Source organism: Crocuta crocuta, unplaced genomic scaffold (assembly GCF_008692635.1).
Source record: "Crocuta crocuta isolate KB4526 unplaced genomic scaffold, BGI_CrCroc_1.0 scaffold299, whole genome shotgun sequence".
Taxonomy (NCBI): domain Eukaryota; kingdom Metazoa; phylum Chordata; class Mammalia; order Carnivora; family Hyaenidae; genus Crocuta; species Crocuta crocuta.
Genome location: NW_027532747.1, coordinates 11,031,804 through 11,057,149, shown reverse-complemented (window position 1 = coordinate 11,057,149; position 25,346 = coordinate 11,031,804). Strand labels below are relative to the sequence as shown.

The following is a 25,346-nucleotide window of genomic DNA, read 5'->3' as shown; positions in this document are numbered from 1 at the left end:
ATGAATTAAACTGACCACGTTAGCCTATGAAAGAAAAAAGGAGATAAGGAGAACGCTCAAGAAAACAAGAAAAAGTACAGTGTTGAGCTCATGTAGACTCTAGAAAACTTGCTTCAGTCATGCAGAGCAGTTTCAGCAGCCAGGCTTCCTGCGACAAAACCACACCAACAGAAAACCTGCCTGACAGAAATCACCAAGCAATGCAGGTGAGAGGAAGGACATTAGCAATCATGAAAACTGTAAGCCTGCTCGACTCAGCATATGGATTTAAAGCAGCCTCAGAAAGCCCATTCTCACAGAGTGAGCATCTGGTGAGGCTGCTAAGAGAAACCCAGAGACCTAAAAATGTCACCACAGGGATGCTCACAGAGCACTTTCCTTGTCACAGCACCTCCATATCCATTAATCCAAATTCTCTTCCATAAGGAAAGAAAAAATTATTAGATCACTGGCTCACTGAGGCTGTGCATCTATCCGTCCATCTACTCATCCATCATCCATCTACCCAAGTCACCCACCCATCCATCCATCTGTCCACTTATCCGTCATCCATCTAACCTAGTCATCCGCCCATCCACTCATTCACCTATCAATCCATCTGCCCTTCCATCCATCTATTCATCTATCTACTCACCAGACCACTCATCCATCCATTGGTCCTAGTCATTCATCCATCCACTAATCCACGCATCCATCCATTTATCCAACCATCTACCCATCCACCCCTCCATCCACTCATCCATCTATCCACTTATCCACCTATTCATCCACTCACCCATCTATCCAAACATCCATCCATTTATCCAACCATCTACCCATCTATCCAACCATCCATCCATCACTCATCCATCCATTCACCCTAGTCATCCATCCATCCATCCATCCATCCATCCATCCATCCATATTATGCAGTACCTATTGTAATGCAAGGACGTGTTCTAGCCTCTTGGGAAGGCTGGAGATGAAAGAATAATACAAGCGTCTTTCCCTCAGAAGCTCCCCAGAGCCCCACAGAAAGGGAGACCCAAAGTGATCACTACAGTGCAGTGGGAGCATGCCCTAAGAGAGGTATACCAGGCTATTACTGGAGAGCATGGCTGGGCTTCCCAGACCACCTGGATGAAACTCAAAATGCCTTAAGGTCACTCCAGTGCTTTCCTAGACTCTAGTTTCAGCATCCTCTAGAGTTGAACCAAGAATATAGAGAAGGCTGACCAATTTGAACCTGGTCCATAAGACACATACCTGGTAACAATAATACTTATAATTTATGAAGCATCTACTATTAAGTTTCCTGTCCAAGGCATCAAGCAGAAGAGGTAAAGCCAGAAGCAAAATTCTGAGGCCCTGTCTTCCCACCATATCACCCCAATGCCTTGTTTAGCCAACTCTTAAGGTCCCATTAGTCCTGATCCTAGTGGACATGGGATCTCTGTGTTATTAAGGAAAAAAAATTCACAAACCTGATGAAAGCTATTACTCAGGAACCTCCCTTTAGTTACACACATAGGATGACCAACTTGTCCCAGTTTGCCCAGGATTTTCCTGGTTTTAGTACTGAAAGTCCCATATTCTGGGAACTGCCCGGTTCCTGATGAACTATGCTGAAAACATACCGCATTAACTTAAACTCAAGCTAGGAGGGGGACAGAAAAAGAGAACGAGACTGGACACCCTGTAACACTTTATATGGCAAATGTGAATGACACCGTGTCACCTCTTCCTTGTGGGGCAGCCCAGAATGCTGCACGTGGTGGTAGTGGGGAGAGTTTGGCTGCTGACTCTTCTCAGGCTTGCATTTCTCTGAACGATGTGAGAGCACAAAGTAGCTCTGTGATCACTTGTGCGTCTTCAGAAATTTCTAGAGACAACTCTGTTTTTCTTCATGATACTTTCGAACCAGGCAAAAGAGTTGGTTCGGCTGCTTGGCTGAGTATATGTGAGTCAGCAAACAGCTGAGGGGCTCGGTGTTAACATGCAGTCATCCAACTGGGATGTCTTCAAAACTTGACTTCTTAAATCCACTAGCAAGCAAATCTTTCTGAATTCGGACACCAGGTATAATTAAGAGTTAATTTTCACATGCTATGACTATAACCCTATCCCTTCTTTTGAAAAGTAGTCTCCACACCCAGTGTGGAGCTCGAACTCTCAACCTCGAGATCAAGAGTGACACGCTCCACCGACTGAGCTGGCCAGGAGCCCCAGCGTCATCCTTTCTGAATTAATGTTTTCTCTTTAAACAAAAAAAAATTGTCAAACAATGGTATAAACAGAATTATGGGCAGAAGATTTACAATACACAGTAAATAAGCACTTCTAAGCCAAGTAGTTTTTAAAGACCCATTTACATTTAAGAATACAAATCATTCTTATTTACTTCACATCACCCCCTTATAGATTTTTGTTAAGTCTCCAGTGCACTAGAATAGTTCTAGTTAATGAATGTACTTGAAACAAAATACTTTTATTCCTTTGCAGAATATTCTTTATTTCACACAAATACTAATTTAGGTTAGCCAACATGGCCACACAGGTTAGCAGGATTTTAGTACTCTTTATTCCCATATGAACCAATATTTTAAAAAATCTCTGTGAATTAAAACCTAGGCAAAAAAAGGAACAAAAAGGGATTTCAGGCCAATGGAACAGCTGTTATATAACACGAAGTTACGAATCCTGGCAGCTCAAGGCCGACCACCGCCATGGCTGTTTTTAGAGAGTTGGGAAGATGTGCCGATTTAAGAAAAATGAAACAGATGTGATGGCTACTTTTCGTAGGCATCCATGTGTGGGCTTTACAAACTAGGACTGCAGGACGTGAAACTCCAGATCATTTGAAATGGAAATGCTTTCCATGCTCCATGCTGAAGAACGTTAACAAAAGCTTAGCACGGAGACAGGAGGCCTGTCTGAAGATGTCAAGTGGTACTCTGTGTCATTAACCTGTCTGGGGCTGGCAAAAGGGGAGAAGCTATCAGCAACCTGCTAGGAAAGGAAAAGAAATGAGACAAAAGAGTCCCCCAGTAACCGAAGCTGGCTGATAATGACTTCACAAAAAAAGGGACGCGTGCACAGTGACAAATCTGTAGGCAACCCCAGTTACTGACGAAAGAAATCGAACAGGGGCTATTTGGTATTGAGAAATCCTCATGAAATTTTCTGGTAAGTAATGAAGTTTCTAATACAACCTGGAGTGTAACTCAGATACATTTAAGGTGATAGGATGAATATCGATTCAAGATTTGACATCACGGGCTACTCCTGCAGGCAATGATCCATTTGGGTGATTCATTAAACCTGCGGTAAGAAATAAAACGAGGGCGGCGTGGTATTATGGGTACAAGGAAAGTGAAGTGGGAGTCAGGAGAGCTTGATTTTATTCTGACTTCAGAAGCTGTGTGACTCTGGCAACTCTGTTCCCTCTTGCACATCTCAGTCCCTTTCCTGTGGTAGGCACGCCACTTGTTCTGTCTGCCTTATTGGCATGAGGATCAAGTTCAAGGAGGAATGGGGAGAGAGCACTTGAGCATTCTCTCATTATAAGGTGCCCTCCTCATTTCATGAAAAGCATAATGATGGAAACCATCACAAGGTTTATGGAGCTCAGTGGTGGTGCAGGGTCCTGGCTTGCTGGCCTGTCTTAAGCACAGCATTTCAGAAGCTGTCCTAAAGTCTGGCCTTTCATTTCTTATAAAAATCTTCAGAGGTGCCTGGGTGGCTTAGTCAGTTGAGCGTCAGACTTTGGCTCAGGTCATGATCTCATGGTTCGTGAATTCAAGCCCCGCATCGGGCTCTGTGCTGACAGCTCAGAGTCTGGAACCTGCTCCAGATTCTATGTCTCCCTCCGTCTCTGCCCCTCCTCTGCTCATGCTCTGCCTCTCTCTCTCTCTCAAAAATAAATAAACATTAAAAAAAAAATCTTCATCATGACATGTAAAAAAAAAGGCTAGAAAAGAATGATCCCTTTTCTAGATGATGACAATTGTCTTTAATGAAAGGAATCACCTCCCTTTCGAAGTATCCATCTTCTTAGAGCTGAAATCATTTTATTAGGAACGAATAGCATGCCCAAATGGATAAACAGATGAAGAGCGCAGACTTACACAGCAACAAGTGAGGCAGCAAGTTTTGATACTGTGCGTTTGGTGCTGAAGATGAAAGACTCCCAGGGGGAAAACACTGTTTACATAATCTTTATAAATATCTCTTCTTTTTATACTTATCATACTTTGGTGTCATTATGCACAGCCGAGTAAAAAGATGAACTCCCACTCACCTCTGAAATGCAAGAAGCGCCTTTCTCTGTAGGACCTCCTGCATCCCTCGCAAAGAAGCTAAGAAAAGGGTTCCATTAGTCAGTGGCATGGAAGATCAGGGAGTTTTTGACAAATACAAAGCTCGTCATAAAAACTGTACATGCAACTGGATTAAAAGGAACACGGGACTGTGGGGCCGGTCCTGTCCGGGCACTGGGAAATGAAGCCCAGACTGCCCCCCAGATACTTGCACTCTGTGGGCACGACTGTGGAGACATGGTGAGGGGAGAGTATGAGTTGGTTGGTCACCGTGATGCCTCAGGCATAGGGGGCTGTTGTCAAAAGACCAGCTGGGCACTCCACAGAGGAGCACATCTGCTTTCTCAAGCACAGGCATGTGGCTTCTGGGGGGAAGACTGCCTCTACCGGATGGTACAGAAGAGATGCGAGCACCAACGGTGTTGATCACATGGCCTTCAGGGTTACTTCTGGCACCGAGAACTATGGTATGGGGCCAGGGGAACTAGCTGGATGCCATAAAAGGCCGGTGTAAGTCACGCTGGACAATGGCCAGGACCTTTAATCCCTTGATGTGAACATAAGGGATAGACCAGGCAAACCCAAAACCGATATTGGAAAATCAGCTGAAAAGTGTAGGGCCATCTTGCGGTCAGTCCACACTTCCCCTGTAAAGAGCATATGAGAAACGGCTTCCTTAGCATCTGTCATGGGAACTAGAAGGGTATTCTTTACTAGGGCATGAGAAAAAGTCCTGGAGGAACCTGCTTACGGTTGGAACTGAGGAGGCCCCATCTAACAATCCAGCATGGCAGATCCCCTATGGTCACGACACTGAGAATGGTGGACAGCTGTCCCGGAGGGCCACGGCTAACTTAGAACCACAGTACTCAGCCAGAGAGGATCTCAGGCGATCCAACTGAACCACGAATGTAAGAGGAGGCTCAACATGGTCAAGCAGCTCTCCCAAAATTACAGGGCTAATTAGGGCTAGGGTCTGACCTATGACTCTATCTGGATAAATATATGGCATTAAACCTACACGTCACTGAAAGTCGCCCATAGTTAAAGCAATGTGCTGGGTGTTGCCAGTATACACATGTGCATAAAAATTAGCAACCAACCAACCAATCAACCAACAAAAGCCTCATTATTAAAAATCAACTGACAGTGTGAAACTTCTCTAAGGATTTTGGTATTTTAGGGCAGAGGAAAAGAGGATTTGGTTTAATTTGTAAAGAAAACTATAGCAAAACTATAAAAAAAGAAAAAGAAAGTGAATATTCTACAAGCCAGGATGGTGTTTTTTCTTGAGGGGGAGACTGTGATTGGGAGGGGGGGAACAGGAGGCATTTCCCGGGTGGCTGGTAAGGTTCTGTCTCCTGAGCAGGGTGGAGATTACAAGGATATCTGCTGCATCCTTATTGGTTAATGACACATTTGCTTTCGAAATTTTTTTTTTTTTTTGGTATTTGTGTTATATTTAACAACAAAATATTGAGGAAACAGTAAGAGTTCAGGAACATAATTTATCAGTTTATACTTCCTGCAAATGTATCGTTGAAAACCTCATTAAGTATCCAAAACATAATCAAGATTTTTAAAAAGGAACCAGAATCGCCAAATTCTATGTACAGCCAACAAGCATGTCCCCGCATGGCGTCTGGCAAGCCGCTGCACTGCTCATGTACGTATCTGTGAACTAACACGTGCTAGTAGGGAAGGGGCATCCTGAACAGTCAAGGGGAGCTTCCTGGAGGAGGCTGCCCCCAAACTCTTTCACAGTCCTGTGCCTAAGACACAACATCACTTCACACGGGGACAGCCCTGCGACATGCCTGGAGAGACCCAGGTGCAGGCTGGGCACCACCAGAACAGTGCACCTGGCACATAGGGCCTCTGTCCCCGCTCTCTGATTCCCCGACCAGTGGGAGCAAAAAGGACAGAGGGGCAGGTCCCCACGGGACACACCCGACTGACCCAACTTCTGCCTATTCCTGAGACAGTCCTCTGTGAGGGCTGTGGGAACCCTGCAGTGCAGACATAGGGGGCCCGGCACCCACATTCCTTGGGGCGGGACTTCTCTCACCGTCAGTGGCCTGCAGACTGTACGTGAGCCCCAGAGCTAAGTAGCCTTTGGCCTTGAACTCTGACGTTTTCTCTCCCGCGTCAACGACGGTTTTGGCAAACTTCTCGGCCTCTTCCAACTGAAAAACCAGACAAGTTGAAAAACAACAACAACCTGCAGAATTTCTAACATGAGTTCCCATAAGCGTCTGCTGCCAAAAACAGATTTCTGATGAGTCACTGTGAAAATAACTCCCAGATCTTCGGATTCCACGCTGGTGATTCTGTTCTCTCTATTCGAGCCTCTCTGACAGACTCTAGGGCTCCCACCTTGCCCTTTTTTCTTTAAAGGTTGCCTTATCGCTTTTTTTTTAACTTCTTTTCCAAAGTCATTTTCATTCTTGGTGGGGTTCTATCTTTTTCATCTTCAGTTTTTACTAATCCCTTTTGTAATTAGGCTGTGCTAGGTATTCAGAAATGGAATTATAAACAAACAATATATAATAATTTGATATATAATTTGTATATATTTATATATANACCAAAAGAATACATTCAGGCTTGGACTCTCTTTCCCACAATCTGCTAAAATTTTCAGAGCTCCCATCTATTTTACAGCACAGAGCACATGGACCTCGCCTCAGCAGATTCCAATGAGAAAATGTGCTTCTGTAAACGTCACCCACAATAAGACCTTTCCCAGAATTCATCAGAAGCCCAAATAAGATTTGTTTCTTCAAAATATGGCAAATGCTGAGCAGTACCCGGGAGTTCACTACCCTCTCGACTTGTGTGGTGCTTGGAAATTTTAATAATAAAATGGAAAAAATATATACAGAAAGATTTGTTATGCTCATCCTAAAAAAAAAAAACAAAAAAAGAGTCCGGTTTATCTTTGGCCTTAGAGAGAGATCTATGTGACGGTCACGAACAACGCCACGGCTGGAAGGGGCGGGACAGAGTCACCACCGGAAACTGGCATTTTCAAAACGGAAGGGCCTGGCCTGCTCGGCCGCCCACTGCGGGAGCCTGCCTGTGCCGCCGGATGGTCCGAAAGTGCAGGGACCACACGACGCCTCCAGAGCTGCGAGTTTCAGGTGAGAACCTGCCCTTTCAAAATGTCTTTTTCCTTCCACATTTCCCCCAAGTACAATTTGGCGGAAGTAGAACACTTGCTTCACAGGGCTTACTTTTGTCCTGCCGCGTAAGAACAAATGGGAAAAAAAAAACAAGCTGCAAGGGCCGTGATGGCGAAAATCCTTAGCACGGCACCTCGGTCTGTGGAGCAAATTCTAATTAATCCTGACATGAACTTAAAGGAATTAAAACTGGATCGTGTGCGGTAATTACCCATACCACCACCTCAGCGGTTAGTCCGGCGTTTCTATTTTCTACTCGAATGGTACATTTTTGAGGGACCAGAACTGTTACAAACGAGTCTCTTCCCAAATCCCAACGTGAACAGGAGGGCCTGAGCAGGAAAGCCTGTGTGAAGGAGGAGCGAGCAGCGCTGGTTTACACGTGAGCTGCAGGACAGAATGACCCCTCGCTTGTACAGAAAACCCCTGCTCTGCTAGGAGTGAATCACTCGGGGACATACACCTTTCCGTCCCGCACCCCTTCCGCGCATGCAGCAAGGTTTGTGTGAGTACGAGGTCCAATTCTCTTTTATCAACTCGACGTCTGGAGCACACTCCTGTGAAAAGGAAAGCTCCAGAGCATCCTGGGAACATGATTCTCCTCAGTCCCGGGGTGGGCGGGTGAGGCCGGAGGGGTTCTGGGGTGCGGGGCTCGGAGCGGCCTTGTTTTTGCGTAGCTGAGGAACTGCTTGCTACTGTCCCCGTTCGGTGTTTGGAAGTGAAAGAGGCCGGCAGGCCCGCCTGTGAGCGCGGGGCCCCAGCCCTACTCACCCAGTGAAGGGAGCCCATGCACAGCTTCGCGGCGAGGAGCGGGATGGTGGCATCGTCAGGCTTCAGACGGATACACTCTTTCAACACCTTCACGGCACGGGCAGACTTGGCGAAAGGAAATTATTGCTGTAAGACTCACATTTCTTGACAGAACCAAACACGAAGGCCTTCCCTGAGGTGTTTCGGTTAGGAGGCTCCCTTTTAATGAGGTTTTTCAACTTTGAACCCAACCAAGCAGGGGACCGAGGATGGCGACAACCGGAGCCGGGGGCTCTTGAGTGATAGGGGAGTAAACTGTGGTTAGAAAAACACAGAACTGCTTTCCTGGAATCACCCTAATTTTCTTCCTCACTTGTGTAGCCGTTGCAAAAATAAGAGAAAAAATAAAGACTGTGAAGGCTTCAGTTATTATGAAAAATAAACAATATGATTTAAAGCACGCCATACTCAATTTCTGTCTCCATTTGGCCCAAATGATCTCACATCTCAGACTTGACAGGACACTAAATGGCGGCTTCGCTAAATGGCCCGAGATAACAAGAATGACATCTACTACCTTTATTGTGTGTGTGGCCATGTGGGGGGAGGGGTGTGTGCTATTCTACGCATCTTAGGGATTTTACGTCGTTTATCTGATAACGGTTCTGTGAGGGAGGTGCTGTTTTAGCTCCACTTTGCCGAGGAGGAAATGGAGATACTAAGTGGCCTGCCCCTGGTGACAGCTGTGAGGCCAGCTCCAGACCTGGACTCCAGCAGCCAGGCTCCACAGCCCGTGCTTTCACCCAGTATCCTGCGCTGCCTCGTATGACGCATTGCTAAAGACCATGAAATGATTTCCCCCTCCAGGGGTATGTTTATACTGTCAAGTGAGTGAAAGGGTTGCTGGGAGAACCAGCCTTAGCTAAGTCCCTTCCTGGTTCCCTTAGCTAAGTCCTGCCTTCACATGACAAAGTTACAATGGCCAGAAAAAGGCAAATATTTCAGAATTCTCTTCTCAGTGGTGTGTCTGTGTTTGGCTCCCAAATCATTATATGTGATTCCTCCCTTATAAAAGACCCCAGGACAGTTTCAGATAGTTGGTTTAGACGTCTACAAGGTGTGCTATCACCCCCTGGAATTCCAAGGCATGAAGCTATGCGATAGAGGATCCCGCGTCACAAAGGGGCAACTCACTTTTCCCGCGGCCATGAGGGACAGGGCAAACTGGTACCAGAGCTGGAACTCCTCAAAGGCAAACTTCATGGCTCTTTCCAAGCACTGGTTGGAAAGAAGAACAAATGCAGAGATCTGAGAACTGCCAGCGTCACAAAGAGACAAGTGTGAGACAAGTTTGTGTCTACGCACATTAAGGTAAGTCCTACAAAATCTGCTTCCCTTGAGTGCTTAAGACTTAGTCCTCTGCCAGTCCCCTCCTGAGGAGCTCCCACAGGGTATGATTCACTGTGCCAGAAGCCAGGACCATCCACAGTTGACTAAGTAGTTTTTCATCCAGTACAAAGAAAGAGGCACATACGTAAACAACTCATATGCAAGTCCCAGACCGACATGTGCCCCAAGAATGGGAAAGTGATCACAGAATTCAGAAATGGCATCCTGGAAAAATGCCACTTGAGCTGGGTCTTGATCAATGAAGAAGGAAAAAAATGCAGCTCTGATCTGGAAGAGGGGATATGAGCAGAGACATGGAGGTAAGAGGGTACACTGTGACTCAATGACAGCCAATGGTCCAGTGTAAAGGCAGCCCAGGGCACACAGGCAGGAATGGGCAGAATCAGGCTGGGAGGCTGGTATGGGCTGGGCCCACATCACTGAGAGTCTGACATGGCAGCTCGTTTTCAAAGATGTTCCATCTCCTCCCTCCACCCCAGGCTTGGTGGTGCTCGTCAAGTTCATAACTGTATGTTAATGTCCCTGCCTTCACCTTTCCTGCCCCAGCCCAGCCACATTCCACTGTGAGAAACTATGAAAGGCAGAAATCCTGACTTTGTCAGCTCAGGGCCCGCCCTGGTGGGTAATCTACAAACAGGCTTCAGTCTCCATCAGTGGGGAGCCTCTGGTTTCTGCACAGAGGGATATGGTCACATCAGAGCTTTAGAAAGATCATTTGGAGGGTGGGGAGAGGGATGTGCGACCCTAATGGAGCCAGACCAGGGATAAGGTGGATAGAATGGTCTAGAAACTTCAGAACCAAGGGACAGAACCAAGAAGCTATTGGAGAAGCAGCAGACAGGCCACCCAAGGAGGGGGGAGGGATGACTGGTGAGGTATAGGGGCTGAAGGAAGCCTCCAGAGCCTCTGCTTGTACACTTGGGAGCAAACCCATGGCAGAGAAGACCCTTGCATGTACGCATACATATGTGTGTGTGTGTGTGTGTGTGTGTGTGTGTGTGTGTGTGTGTTTGTGTATGAGAGAGAGAGAAAATTTTTAGAATAAAGAGAGGATGGGGAAGAAAGGTGTTTTATTAATGAGCTTGGTAAGGAACACAGTGAGTCTGAGGCATCATGTGGTGACTTGCTGATGTCAGGGAGAGACAATCTGGGGCCTCAAGAGAAAAATCTAACAAAAGACATACATTTGAGCTATAAGAAATTAAAGACATAAATAAATGGAAACACATCCCATGTACATGGATTGGAAAACTTAGTATTATTAAGACGTCAGAACTATTTCAAAGTGATCTGCAGATTCGACACAATCCCTATCAAAATTCCAATGGCATTTTTTTTTTTTTTACAGAAATTAAAAAAGAAAACCTATCCTAAAATTCATGGACTCTCAAGGGACTTTGAATAGTCAAAACAATCTTAAAAAAGAGCCGAGTTGGATGACTCACACTTCCTCCAAAGCTTATTAAAAAGCTACAGCAATCAAAACAGCATGGTACTGGCATAAAGACAGACCCCAAAGAATTAAAAGCACGGACCCAAACAGGGTATCTGTGCACCGATGTTCATAGCTGTATTATTCACAATAGCTAAAGTATGGAAGGGACCCAAATGTCCATCACTGGATGAACAGATAAACAAAATGTGTGAGATATAAGCATACAATGGAATTATTATCCAGCTTTAAATTAAAAAGAAAGGAAATTCTGATGCATGCTACCAAATGGATGGACGTTATGCTAAATGAAACAAGCCTGTCACAAAAAGATAAATACGATAGGATTCCACTTGTGTGAGGTACTCGGAAGAGTCAACATCACAAAGACAGAGAGCAGGATGGTGGGTGCCAGGGGTTCGGGGAGAGGGATGGGGGAGCTAGCATTTCGTGGGGACAGAGTTCCAGTTTTACAAGATGAAGAGATTTCTGGAGATGGGCACTGCTGATGGCTGCACAACACTGTGAATGTATTTAATGCCACTGTGCTGTGCACTTTAAAATGGTTAAGATGGTCAGACATATATTTGACCACAGTAAAAATAACTGGGGAAAAAGTACATTTGAGAAAACAGTTGAAACCATCAGAAAAGGTTTTGAAGAATATCAAAGGAGAGCTTGGAGAGAGGGCAGCTGGGGCAGGACCGTGGGAAGCATCTCAACCTCGGGGCCAGGAAAGGAGACACAGACAGGGTCTCAGGATGGGGTCGAGGAGAGGGTCAGAGCACTGGGGCCCAGAGGCCCTGGACCCGGCAGCAGGTGGCCGAGCTCCGGAAGCATAGTCCTGGGGTGCAGCGCAGGAGGATTCCGGGCCACGGGGGCCTAATGAGCAGAGAAAAGGAGGGGAGTCTGCAAGTAGAAGAACAGCGACTTTATCTATGCACCTATCTTTCCACAGAGGCAACTTGAGACGAACAAGCAGAAGAAAGTCAGAGAAGAAACCGAGGAGATAAATTAGGTCCCCAAGGACCAGAGAGAGCCAGGTCCCTGGAACAGACGGGCGCCTGGTGGAAGGGCTTGGCTTCTCTTAAGGAGGCAGGCTCTTTAGGATGAAAGAGAAGGGACCCTCACCAGCAGCTGTCCTACCTAGCCACGGTTTTCTCTGTAAAGACGGGCTAAGGTGGGTGTGGAAGCAGGGAAACAGAATAGGGCCGGGAGTTTTGAAAAAGGACAGAAAAGCTTTAAACAAGCACTTCACCCTGAGGAGACAGACGTCAGGATCACCTGAGACTGGAGTGTGTGCAATGGCGTCTGCGGCACTTGGCTGCCATTTCTCTCTAGCGGTGCTCTGTGGCCAGCCCGGGGCAGAGGAGAGCAACGGCAGAAGTCTCAGGATGGACAGACAGACACGCAGGGAGGGGTGGAGGCTGGGGGCTGAGGGAAGGACAAAGGAGCCACAGAGAAGGTGACGAGTGAATGGCAGGAAATAATAGAGGCGAAGTGAGGAGGTGGGAGAGGAGAGAAAAGAATTCCAGGATTTTAGGTGGTATTCACAGAGAAGGTCACAGCAAATATTATGCTGGCTGGTTCACTGTGAAAACATGCCCTAATAAAAATATTAAAAAGTGAAGCGATAAGCAGTTATGAAGCACCTACTACATGCCTAGTGATGGGATGGGATGGGGAACCTCAGATCCCAAGTAAGATGAACATTTGGTCCCTCATTTTGATCACACTGGCAAACCTGCTGAGCCAAAATCAGGGGGGTGGGGGGGGGTGGTGAACACGTGACTTCATTCTGGACAATGTGATGTCGGCAGAGGTGCTGGGTGAGGCTTCCAGCATGGCTCGGCCAGTGCACACTCTGCCCTCGGCCCTGGCCCTCCCTTCCACCTGGGATGCAGCCCGGAACGGCAGAGCATGAAGACAAGAGCCACTCTCTAGAATGGCTGAGCAGAAAGAGAAAGCACGGGGCCCCCGAGGCCGCGACATGCTGTAGATGTGACAGCAGTCTCTTTCCAGCCGTTTTGTTGTTGTGGGGGGAGAAATTGACTCCTATTTGGTTAAATCACTGTGAGTTGGTTTTATTAATTACATCTGGCTGCACCTCTCACTAACACAGACAGTAAATGGCAGAGCTCAGATCCGAACCTGACTCCGGAGCCTTCTCAGCGGCTCTGCTACACTGATAAGGAAAGGAAACCCTTAGGAAGGGCCCTTAAGAAGCCCTCACTGTGCCTTTAAGAAGCACTGTCGGAACAAAAACTAAAGCAGCCTGCTGAAAAGACTAAGTAGGCAAGATGGTGAGGTCAGGTGTGGAGTGGTATGGGCTGCAAAGAGGTGGCGGAAGACGGCTGTTATGGAGAGAGCTCCAAGCAGTGAAACGCCGATAGTACTTGGAAACTGAGTTGGGGGAGAAGGGACATTGGAGGAGGAGGAGACAGAAATCATGATCGCACTGCAGACACTAGGCAAAGGAGCCTGTGCATGGAGAAGGTCGCAGATGATGATCAAAAATGAGGTTTGTCCTAACAGCTCTAAGGAACCAGTTCACTGCAATATAACCACTAAGTACTTAAATATATACACAGAAACATTAAATGTTTAAACGCTTTTCTTCCACCTTTTGCTAAGAGGAATGATAAATATCAACTGTTTTCCCGATGAACAAAAGGAGCTCAGCAGCTAAAACAGCCTGTTCTGAATCAAAAAGCTAGATGCTATAAATAAGCGTGCATTCTTATTTTCTTTTGCGCCAAAGGCTAACACACTCATTATACTCAGTGAAAAACACACACTGGGAGCCTAATTGGTGTAGAGCTCCATTCCATGTGCTACCAGCCACAGTACCAGGAAAAAACCAGCCCTCCTAAAAAGCAGACCCGGAGAATCTTGGGGCTACGAGGGAACCTGAGAAATGTCCAGTTGCAGTCCTCAAAGAAGAGGCTCTCTTTTATTTTGGCTTCCTACCAACTCAAAACTCTTCTGATTTTTTTGCTTCAAGACTTGGATACCCTAGATAGGAGGAAAGCAGCCTCTCTGCCTCCCTGTAATAAGGATGAATGGAGAGAAGCAAAAGGAGCGGGTCACGTGGCCCAAACTCAGCCATTCAGACGCTCCCCCAGAGCTTGGCCTCTGGAGCAGGGAGGGGAGGGCCTGGGATGCTATTCCCAGGGGCCGGGCCTGGGGGCCACGGTATCAGAAGGGTTGGTGGAGGCCCTGGAACGAAGGAACGGTGTCCTCCCAAGCTGAGCCAGGGACCTTGCCTTCTTCACTTCTGCTCAGACCCCATCTTCAGCCTTCTGTGGATCCTGTGAGCAGCACACAGGGACGGGTGTCTTTTCTGTTGGGGTGAACTAGTCAGGTTCTGCTACCTATAATCAAAGCCCTAAAGGTACAACCAATCAAATGCTTCGGGCCCTTTCAAACAACCCCTGCCTCCCAGCCCTCAACAAATAGTTGTACTGTTTCTTCCCAAGGACCTTCCAGAATAGGGAATTCACTACCTGAACAGTAGCTGGAAGTAAAGCCAGGCACCACCCCAGATGGATCATGTGGATTTGGGCAAGCCAATTAACCTCTCTATATCCAGACTTCTTGTTGTAAAATGGGAAATATAATAGTAATTGATGTAGACAGTTATCAGGAAGGTTAAATTAGTTAATATACCTAAGCAATAAGGACAGTAGCTCGGATATTGGCTAGTAAGTGCTAATAAAAGTTAGCTATTAGTTATTTATAAAAATTTAATATTCTTTAGAAAAATTTTTTAATGTTTACTTATTTTTGGGAGAGACAGTGCACGCACAAGTGAGGGAGGGGCAGAGAGGGAGACACAGAATCTGAAGCAAGCTCCTGGCTCTGAGCTGTCAGCACAGAGCCCGACGCGGGGCTCAAACTCATAAACCAGGAGATCATGACCTGAGCTGAAGTTGGAAGCTTAACTGACTGAGTCGCCCAGGTGCCCCCCCAAAATTGAACATTCTTATTTATAGTAAGAAGGAAAACGGTATCATTCCTATCACTTTACATAAACTTAATGAAAATCTGAATATGAAAATTCAAATTTATAATATATCAGAGATAATTATTTACTTTACAAAATGCTTTCTCACCTTAGAAAAGGATTCAATCTGAGAGCCTTAAAAACAGCACATTTTATAGAACCAGACTAGAATATATGTTTATTATTTATTTCCTTAACAAGAGGTGTGGACTGAATGTTTGCATCCCAAATTCGTATGGTGAAACCTAACCCCCAACATGATGGTGTCAGGAGGTGAGGCCTCTGGGAGGTGATTAGGTCACGAAGGCGGAGGCCTCAGGAATGGGATTAACACTCTCATAAAAGAGGGGAGATCCCTTGCCCCCTCCACCATGTGAGGACACAGGGAGAGGCCAGTCTGCACCCAGAAGTGTGGGCCCTCACCAGACATCAAACCTGTTAGAGCCATGACCTTGGACTTCCAGCCTCTAGAACTGTAAAAAATAAGTGCTAGTATACTGTTTATAAGCCACCCAGACTGTGGTCTTTTGTTACAGCAGCCTGAATTGTCTATGGGATACTGACTCTGTAGCCCGGAGCTTTTCTAACTGCTTCACGAGAACTGCCTCATTGCTCGTCCTCACAACCCTCCAAGGACAAGCCGGCACTACGACGGTCCTCACTATATAGACATTCCAGGTCTCAGGGAGCTGGTGGAAGAGGCAGGACCTGAATCCGGGCAGCCTGGTTCCAGAGTCAGAGCTCTTAACCACAACACTCCACTGCCTCTGCGACTTTAATGACAGACATGCCAGCCACTCGTAACCGATCAGGCCCACTTGCCGCCTAAAGCAAAGGACAGCTGAATAAAAGGCCCCTGGAAATGTCGCATGCTCACCTGAGCTGCTCCAAGGATTCAGCAATACTTTTCACTGCTACTGGGGCCCTTGATCCCATGGCCTCTCTGGGATCCCCAAAGCACTGAAGCCTTTCCAGCTTGCGGAATCTTCAAGAAACCTCACAGACCCCATGATATCCACCAGCACCACAGCCCATGTCAAAACAAGATGCTCAGTTCATATCAGTCAGGCATTTCCCCTCCACTGCAGCGTCCTTCACGGCCCCTCCCACCTCAGACCCCCCTCCCATAATGAAACCCGCATCCCAAAGTAAGTCCAGGTGTGTCACAGAGTTAGGAAATACAAGCCACCAATGACACATTAGCTCTTCACCCCCAATTCTGAGGGGCTTGAGCTCTGGCATCACAGCTGATGGCTCTGTCCCCTTGAGGCTCTTGGCATCTTATATGTGGTGACAGCACGCGGTCTCTGAGAAAGTGCATAGAAAGCTCCAGATGCTTCTGAAAGCTTGATGCCAAACACAGCGCTTGGATATATAGCATGTCCTCCCCGTGTCCCCTAAACACGGAGATTACGTGGCCCCTAAACAGTTCAGGTCAACATACCTCGATAACAAAGCAAGCCCTCTCCCAAGGGATGCATCCGAGTAAAAGGCACTTGAATCATCTCGGGAGGCATTTGCTATCCACAGCTTCTGCTCCTTAGATGAGGTGTTTGCTCACCCCAGTTCTGTCTGACCACCCTTTTTAAACACCCCCTAATCATGTCTGCGTATGCCAAAGTAAAATTTTCCAGTGTTAATGGACTGGGGGAGATTGCAATCAATATATGCTCTAAAATAAAGTACAACAAAATAAAAACATTCATATTTCAATCATGGTTCCAGTCTAAAAGACGTACCGATGAAGCTGATTGTTGAGAAGACGTGGGTGTTTGTATCCCAGGGGCACGTGAGAGGCTGCTTCAATCCCCAGGCCCCATGGGGCCAGCGGGTGGGAAGGGCAGAGGAGCCCGTGAGGGCGAGAGCGCAGTCATGTGGTGAAGGCGCTGGCCCTGGGGCCAGCTGCCCAGGCTTCATCCAAACTCCCCGGTCCCCAGCTGCGGGTTGTTACGGGGTTAAGTGGAGAAATACATGTCAAGTACTTAGAAGAGTGGCCGCCACAGAGCCAATGCTATCACCACGTTTCTGTTGATGGTGCTTTGATGGAACGAAGAAGTAGCAGATGCTGCGGGGCTCGGGTTTGATATGAAGGGGGAATGAAGGGGAGGGAGAGTGTGCCAGTAGATGGAGAAGGAAGAGGGGAAAGGGAGAGATGTCGGCGAGATCCCAACCCTTTCCCACTTGCGGTGTCGGGTGGAGAGGCGGCAGCGTGGCCCGGGCAGAGGGACTTGGGGCAGATGCCTGGGTCACACGCCCCAGGCGGCAGGTGACACCTCCACATCGTCTCCCTTGCAAGAAGAGAAGGGGGATTTGGCAGTAGCATGATGTCTACTAGGAAAGACAGGTCCATTCGCTGTAATCACACTTCTGCCACCTCACTAAACCCCAGATCACATTCATTTAGTACCACAAATATTTGGTAGAGCAATAATTAGACTCTAAACGGCATCCTAATCATTTGAGTGGTAGTCAAAATGCCACTTACAAAAATACAGTGTTTCCTTTTGGGAGCAAGGGCTCACCCTTTATAGTCTCCTATTTTGGCTCTTCATAAACCAGCCACCCCTGAGGGGGCTCCAGGAATGTGAAGCTCTTCTGGCCCAGGGAAGGGATGTAGCAATTACCTTCCTAGTACCCAAAGCCCAATTACATGAACTGGGTGCGTGGCAGTGACAGCTGGACAATACCACGGAGCAAGGAAAAGCCAAAGCCTATTTTTGGAATTCAAGAGTGAGAGTTGGCAGCCAAAACCCATGGGGGAGGGGACAGGCACAAAATAATCAGATACCCCTCAGATTTAGCCGGGAGCTTATGTCTCAAATCCATCAGTATTAAAATAGAACAAATAACACAGTGAACTGTCTTCATTATTCACCTTTGTGGACAGGTTGGCTGTATCCTAACTAAAAGTTCTTATAACACAGATCTCAGTGGTTTAGGAGAATTTTCTTTTCTACATCATATATACTTAATGAGTTCGTTGATAAATGTAATCCTTCACAGTTGTGCAAAATTGTGGTTTTTAAAAAAATTTTTAACATAGTATATGGATAATATCTCATCTCTTTACTTTTAGTAGTGAATAACTAAGCAATTTATACATTTTGGACCATTATCTTAGACCCACGCAATGACATCATCAGAGAGCATGTTGGGAGCCTGGAGATTGCCCAGCCCTAGTCTTACTTTACAGATGTGCAAACTAAGGCCCAGAGAGAAGACAGGACCTGCCCAGGGTCACATGGGGGCAGATCTGAAATTAGAGCTTTGGCACTCAGTTCCAAGCCTGTATTTCTATATTAACTAAAAATAAGAGTACAAATTACAGTGGAGTTTGAGAGATGTACTCTACAAGAGTGTGGGTCCAGGAAAAGTTTCAGAAGTCATGCTTCTGGGACTCTCAGCTACAAATAAAAGCTCCCCCATCCAGGTTGTAAGGAAACAGGTGAGGTCCATCAAGTCTTGCTCAAATTTTCTCCTCAGAAATGAGAAATAAAATAGAGTGAACCCCACATCTGTGCCCCCATCCCATTTATTTTTTTGTTTTCAAACACCAATGAGGAGTCTCAAAGCTTTATTGCTTGGATAAATGCTTAAACGATACCACTGCCTCTGGCCATGGTGGGCGGAGTAGAGTGTGGGCTGGTTTTCAAAGGTCATGGACTTTATTATAGCCTCTGAAAGCTGGATGCCATCCTTTGGCACACTCTCTGCTCAACTATACGAAGCAACTTGATCAAGTTTGCATAGCGAGTTAAGGGTCTCCAGGGTCCCACTCAAAAACGATTCCATCTGCTGCTGTGCTGATGTAGCTGTTATTCTTGCAAAATGAATCACTAAATTCAAGAAATGGGCATTCTGTTCATGTCCCTCCTCCTCAGCTGCTTCTCACCTTGGGTCTTCATCTGTTTTCAGTCCACCTGCCCTGGCTGGGAGCCACCGGGTGCTTGTCCTTCAAACCCGGCTGCCGGTTCACCCATGCAAGGGCTGAGGGAGGGAAGTGAGAAGTCAAGGTGACAGCAGCCCAGGGGAGTGTCACACACGAAATAGATGCTTAGAGAGTGTGTGAATGAAGGAATAAACCTGGGTGAAGTGAGGATCCATCCTTCTGGATATGCTTTAAGGAGGCACCCAAACAAGGAAGCACTTGGGAAGAGTACAGTGAAATGCCGAGAACCTGGAGCCCGCGTCACATCAGGAAGGACTACCGTGGAGGTCAGGGCACTGTGTATGGCCTGAGCACCAAACTAGACCTGCTGCCTGTTGGCACAGAGTCCAAAAGCTAAGGGTCTTTTTATAGGTGAACATTTGCCATCAATTTGACAAGAGGAAATACTAACTTTGAACCCAAATTAAGTGAAATGTTATCCTCCAAAACAATCCTGTTCTTCTCATTTGTGGACCTGTATTACAGAAAGTTGTATTCATTCTTATAGTTTGACTGTAATCAATAAAAATTCTGTGGAAATTTGTTTCCTCTCTTGTCATACCTACATAATACCCTTAATTTTGCCTCTTGGTCCTCAACACCTAAAATATTTAGTGTCTGGCTCTTTATAGAAAAGTTTGCCAACCTCCAGGCTAAAGGAATGGGGCACTTTATGCTGGAGGAAAGAAGACGATGTAACAGCTGCCTTCCATTTGATGGGCTGTCATTGAGGCAGAACTGAACTTGCTCTATTGTGCCAAAGAGCCAGAATGGGTGGAAGTTATAGGAGACAAACTTCAGATCCAGCCTTTCTACTAACCAGAGAGAAACGGAATGGTACACATCACATAACCAAGAGCTATGCGGACTATTTTATACCCATTGTCTCACCAAGATTTATAACTGTCTTTGAGGTGGGAGCCCAGAGTGGCTAACTTTTTCCCAAATCACAAGCTAGGAAAGAGCAGCTCCAGGATTTGAACTCAGATATGCTTGGACTCCAAGGCTGAGTTTTTCCACTATACAATGAAAAACCCCACCAAGGGCCAAGCATTACTTGCCAGGGTAATTACAGAGGGGGTTTTACTTGAGAAAGCACATGATCAACACCACCAATAAGAACAGTAACATGCACGTTGCATATATTATCTCTTCAATCCTTACAATAACCTTCAGGCGTAAGTCCTATCATCACCTGTGTTTTCCACATAAGGGGACTGGTGTAGAGAGGTAGAGGAATATGCCTAAGCTCATATTCAGCACAGAAAGTAGCAGAATTGAGATTCAAACTAAGACCTGATATCAAAACATGAGATATTGTTAGGAGGGCAACACTTTGCAAACGACCTACAGAGTCAACACAATCTCTATGAGAATTCTAACAGTCTTTTTTGCAGAAACGGAAAAGCTAATCTTCAAATTCATCTTCAAATTGAAGCTAATCTTCAAATTGCAAGGGACCCTGAATAGGCAAAACAATCTTGAAAAAGAGCAAAGCTGGAGGACTCACACCTCTTGATTACACAGCTACAGCAATCAAACCGGTGTGGTAGTGGCATAAGAATAAACATACAGACCAAAGGAAGAGAACTGAGATCCCACGAAGAAAAACCCACACATCTATGGCCAGCTGATTTTCCACGAGGGAGCCCAGTCCATTCGATGGGGAAAGAACAGTCTCTCAACAAATGTTGTTAGGACAACTGGGTTTCCACGTGCAAAGAATGAAGTGAGATCACTACCTATATACAAAAGTTAACTCAAAATGGATCAACAGTCTAAAAACAAGAGCAAAACCCATAAAATCCTTACAGGAAAACATAGGAGTAAATCTTTATGACCTTGGATTTGGCAATAGATTCTTAGATATGACACCCAATGCATGAATAACAAAAGAAAAAAATGGACACAGTAGACTTCATCAACAGGAAAAGCTTTTGTGCAGCAAAGGATAGTATCAAGAAAATGGAAAGACAAGCTTACAGAATGGGAGAAAATATTTGCAAATCATTATCTGTTAAGGGTTTATTATGCACAATAAAGAAAGAATCCCCATAGCTCAATAACAAAAAGACAAAAACCCAAATTAAAAATGGGCAAAGATCAGGGGCACCTGGGTGGCTCAGTCGGGTGGGCGTCTGACCTTGGCTCAGGTCATGATCTCACAGCTCATGAGTTCAAGCCCCGCATCAGGCTCAGAGCCTGGATCCTGCTTCAGATTCTGTGTCTCCCTCTCTCTCTGCCCCTCCCCTGCTCTCTCTCAAAAATAAATAAAAACATTAAAAAATTTGTTTTAATGGGCAAGGGTCTTGAATAGATATTTCCCCAAACAAGATGTTCAAATGGCCAAAAAACACACTAAAAGCATTAGTCATTTGGGAAACGCAAGTCAAACCCACAATGAAATACCATTTCACACCTACTATGGTAGCCACGATAAAACAAAACAAAGCAAAAATAATAAGTGTTGGTGAGGATGTGGAGAACTTGGAACTCTTGTGCCTTGCCGCTGGGAATGTCAAATGGCACAGCTGCTGTGGAAAACAGTTTGGTAGTTCTTCAGAAAGTTAAACAATTACTGTATGAGCCAGCAATTCCACTCCTGGATATATTACTTTAAAGAACTGAAAACAGGAACTCTGATACGTGTTTGCCAATGTTCCCTGCAGCATTATTCACAATAGTCAGAAGGTGGAAACACTGCACATGTCCACCGAGAGATGAATGGGTAAATAAAATGTGGCAGACACGTACAAAGGAATATTCTCGAGACAAAAAAAGGAATGAAGTCTGATACATGCTATCAGATGTGTTATCACAACAGAGCGGAATCCTGAAAACATTAGGCAAGGTAAAATAAGCCAGACATAAAAAAACAAGTACTGCAGGGTTCCCTTTATATGATGCAAACTCATAGAGATGGAAAGTAGATCGGAGGTTAGCAGGTTATGGAGTGGGGGGAGAAGGGAGGAGGGAGTTATTGTTTAATGGGTAAAGAGTTTCTGTTGGGAGTGATGGAAAATTTGGAAATAGTCATGAAGGCTGTACAAAATCGGGAATGCAATTAAATCACTGAATTGTATACCTTATAAAGGTTAAAATGGCAGATTAAAATTTATTGAGGGCCATAAAAAGAACGCAATGATACTTAATTCAAAAAATGTTTCCATAATGGTGGAAATGTAGGTGCCAGCGGCCGTGTCAGGAGGTGAGATTCTTTAGGGTGGGCCAGTCACGCAAACATGATGTCGCCAGTCCCTGCTGGATGACCCCCAGAGCTGGGCCAGAGTCGGCATCCATACGGTGCTCTGGCCCACGCAGGGCCCAGCTCTTCCTCTCTTACCTACTTCCCAGCTAAATGACCTTTATCCTCTGGACTCACCTGGGGAAGATATACTCAAGGGAAAGTTTATCTTGAAAATCAAAGAAAAGGGAACAGGATGAGAATGGCCATTGGCTTTGAAGCACTGGTTTACTCAGCAAGGTTCTACTGACCACCTACCACGAAGTAAACATTCTGCCTTGGTCTCTCAGAAGTCCATGGCACTAGTGGTCAGACCACACTGATGCCTCCTAGCGAGCTGGGCACCCAGGTCAAGGCTGGGCTTCTGTGGCCCGACTGGGGCTGCACGAAACACCAAACTCTATATATAAACTGACAAACGGTAGGCCTGTTCTGCAGACTTAGACTGCAAGTGTCTTTCACGCTGCTCCCGGATTAAATGAGTGTCTGGGTGAGGCATCTGTAAATGTCCGTTTGGTACAAGCGCTAGCCAGACAGTTCTACCCACAGAACTATAACGTTGTTGAGATTTACCATAAACAAATGAATTGGAGTTCAAAAGGAAGGACAAAAATACCACTTCTGCCTTTAAAGCTGCCGTCTGTAGAGGGGGCACATACACCCTTCCCAAAAGGACCCCCTAACGTTCTGTCAAGATGGAGCCATTAATAGTCAAATTCAAGAAACAAACCTACTTCGCAGTTTGGGTTCATTCTGAAAAACAGAGGAAGCGGCTCTTGTTGCTTTACTTTTAATAGCACGGGTTGTCATGCCAACTAGTGCGGCTGCCTAAATTGAAGGGGAAGAAAGAAGTGCTCCTTCCTACACAAACCTTTCAGCGGGGCTCGCAATTAGTCTTCTAAAAACACGAAAACTCGTGGTGCTGAGATATGGTAAACACCATGCCTGTCCCAAGGAGGACGTGAGAAACCTCTGGTTTGTACTGCTTTGCTCAAGGCTCCTGCCCAGTATCTGGCTGTGCGCTGCCCTGAAAAAGAGCATGGCATTCCGCGGGCATGTACACAGAGGCCGCCCGTCTTGAGACAGGAGGGGAGCCTTCCATCTTGAAGAAAGAGAGACAAACACGGTTTTCTGGTGAAGGTGGCTCTGCTCTCCCTGAAGGCACCGTTCCCAAAAGGCTGGGTCCGCACAGTGCTGCACCACACACCCAAAGGTGTTGGTGACAAGGGAGAGAAGGGGGGAAGGCGCGCCAAGCGGCATGGCAGAGGGACCCCCTCGGTGCAGGGGTGCCGAGGGGCCCGGGCCAGCGGCAGAGGCGAGCCAGAGCAAGGCAAACATGCCGCGTCCTGCTGTGCAGTGCTGATGCTGGCTGGGGACAGGAGGAGGACCTGCTCACAGGCCAGCCATAGGGTGGCGTGGCCGGATCCCATCAGCGAAGGACACAAGCGGTCTGTCCCACGACATCGGGGTCTCACAACCCGGCCTCGCGCTTCCCGTCTGGGGTCGTCTTCTCCCGCTCCTCCAGGACAGCGAGTCCTTGTCTCCAGCGTCCTCCGGCCTCATGTCCTCGCACCCTGTCGGTCTTGAGGATGAAGGTGTCTCTCTGCTCGGAGACTTTAATTACTAGCAGTCCTTGAAGAGTCCATTCAGGCACCAGCCGTTCCTCCTGTTGCACTGCCCATCCCCCCAAACGCTGAGGCAGCCCGCCTGGTGTGTCCCCCCGTGAGAAGCGTGCCTCGAGCTAACCAGTCTTCTCCAATCAGTGTCCTTTTGTGTCTAGTTGATCTCCCTAACTAGTTTCTGGAAGCCAAAAGACCTTTCTCCATACACTTTGTTGCTTCCCCTGTGCCGGGCAACTCCCGAGCATACGGTGGTGGGAACAGTGCAGAAGCACACAAGGCCGTGTGATAAGCTCCAGGTCTGGGCTCTGTTCTAAGTATTGTATGAGGTTTGGCAAATAAGCCTCACAATCACCTGAGAGAGGTATGATTATTAGCCCCGTTTTACAGAAGGACAAACCAAGGCATACGAGGTCAATGACTTGCCAGGACCACACAACCGAGAAGTTGGGCAGAACCCAAACCCGAGCTCTTGGACCTGAGGGCCTGGGCCTGGGCCACACTAGGTTGCTGCCCCGGGTTTGGGGGCTGAGAAGACAAAGACGGGGTGGGGAGCCAATGGAGGGGCAAAAAAATTAGTGAGAATATCTACAGCAAACACATATAATACCATCTCATTCCTTGAAACTTACATAAATGTACACACATTTATTCATAAAGAGGTACGTGAAAAGATCTCTACAACGTCAATGGGTAGTCCGCTGTCTCAGGAGGGCGGGGCTGAGTCACTTACCTCCTTTTCCATATTTGCCCGTACAGTTTGATTTTCAAGGAGACTGTAAGGTGCTGCATATTGCAAAAATGATAACCAATGATGTCAGTTTTGTTATGAGAGGAAAAGGAAAACAAAACAAAAGAAAGAAAAAAGAAGGAGGGACGGGAAGAGTCATCACATGTTTCTGATTCAAAGGGTGGCAGGCCACTCCTGTGTCTTGGGTCACCTTGGTGACAATGCAGGAGGTGAAGACAGATATACTATTCTACCACGTGGAATGAGGGCAACGACAACCACTCCCACTCATAGGGCCCAAAGAAGTAGTATGGGAAGTTGAAAATGCAGCTACCCCCACACCAGCACGAATCACCCATCAACAGATGAACACATGAACAGATTGTGGTATGTCTACATGATGGAATGTTATTCAGCCATAAAAAGGAAAGAAGTACTGATACAGGCTGCAGCATGGGCGACAGTGAAAACATTGTGCTAAGTGAGAGAAGCCAGACTCAGAAAGTCACTTGCTACATGATTCTGTTTATGGGAAATACCCAAGATAGGTAAATCCATAGAGTCAGAAAGCAGATTAGTAGTTGGCAGGGACGGGGGGGTGGGCAGGGAATGGGGGACAAGTGCTTCTCGGGCATGAGGTTTCCTTTTAGGAAAATGTTTTGGAATTTGATAGAGGGGATGCCTGCACCATGTCCTGAACACCACTGAATCGTACACTTTAAAATGGTTAAGTTTATGTTACAT

At 46.5% G+C, this 25,346-nt stretch overlaps 1 protein-coding gene across 4 annotated transcripts in view; it reads right to left on the bottom strand.

The window, feature by feature from the left end:
* TTC7B (tetratricopeptide repeat domain 7B) overlaps positions 1–25,346 on the bottom strand; it is a 252,850-nt gene that overhangs the window by 101,284 nt on the left and 126,220 nt on the right. For all 4 annotated transcript variants that reach the window (XM_077780871.1, XM_077780872.1, XM_077780874.1 and 1 more), the window contains exons 9-12: positions 9,428–9,511; positions 8,255–8,359; positions 6,367–6,484; positions 4,280–4,337 (exon numbers count right to left, since the gene is read on the bottom strand). In XM_077780871.1, the coding sequence (XP_077636997.1) occupies positions 4,280–4,337; positions 6,367–6,484; positions 8,255–8,359; positions 9,428–9,511 (365 nt within the window). The remainder of the gene's footprint in view (positions 1–4,279; positions 4,338–6,366; positions 6,485–8,254; positions 8,360–9,427; positions 9,512–25,346) is intronic.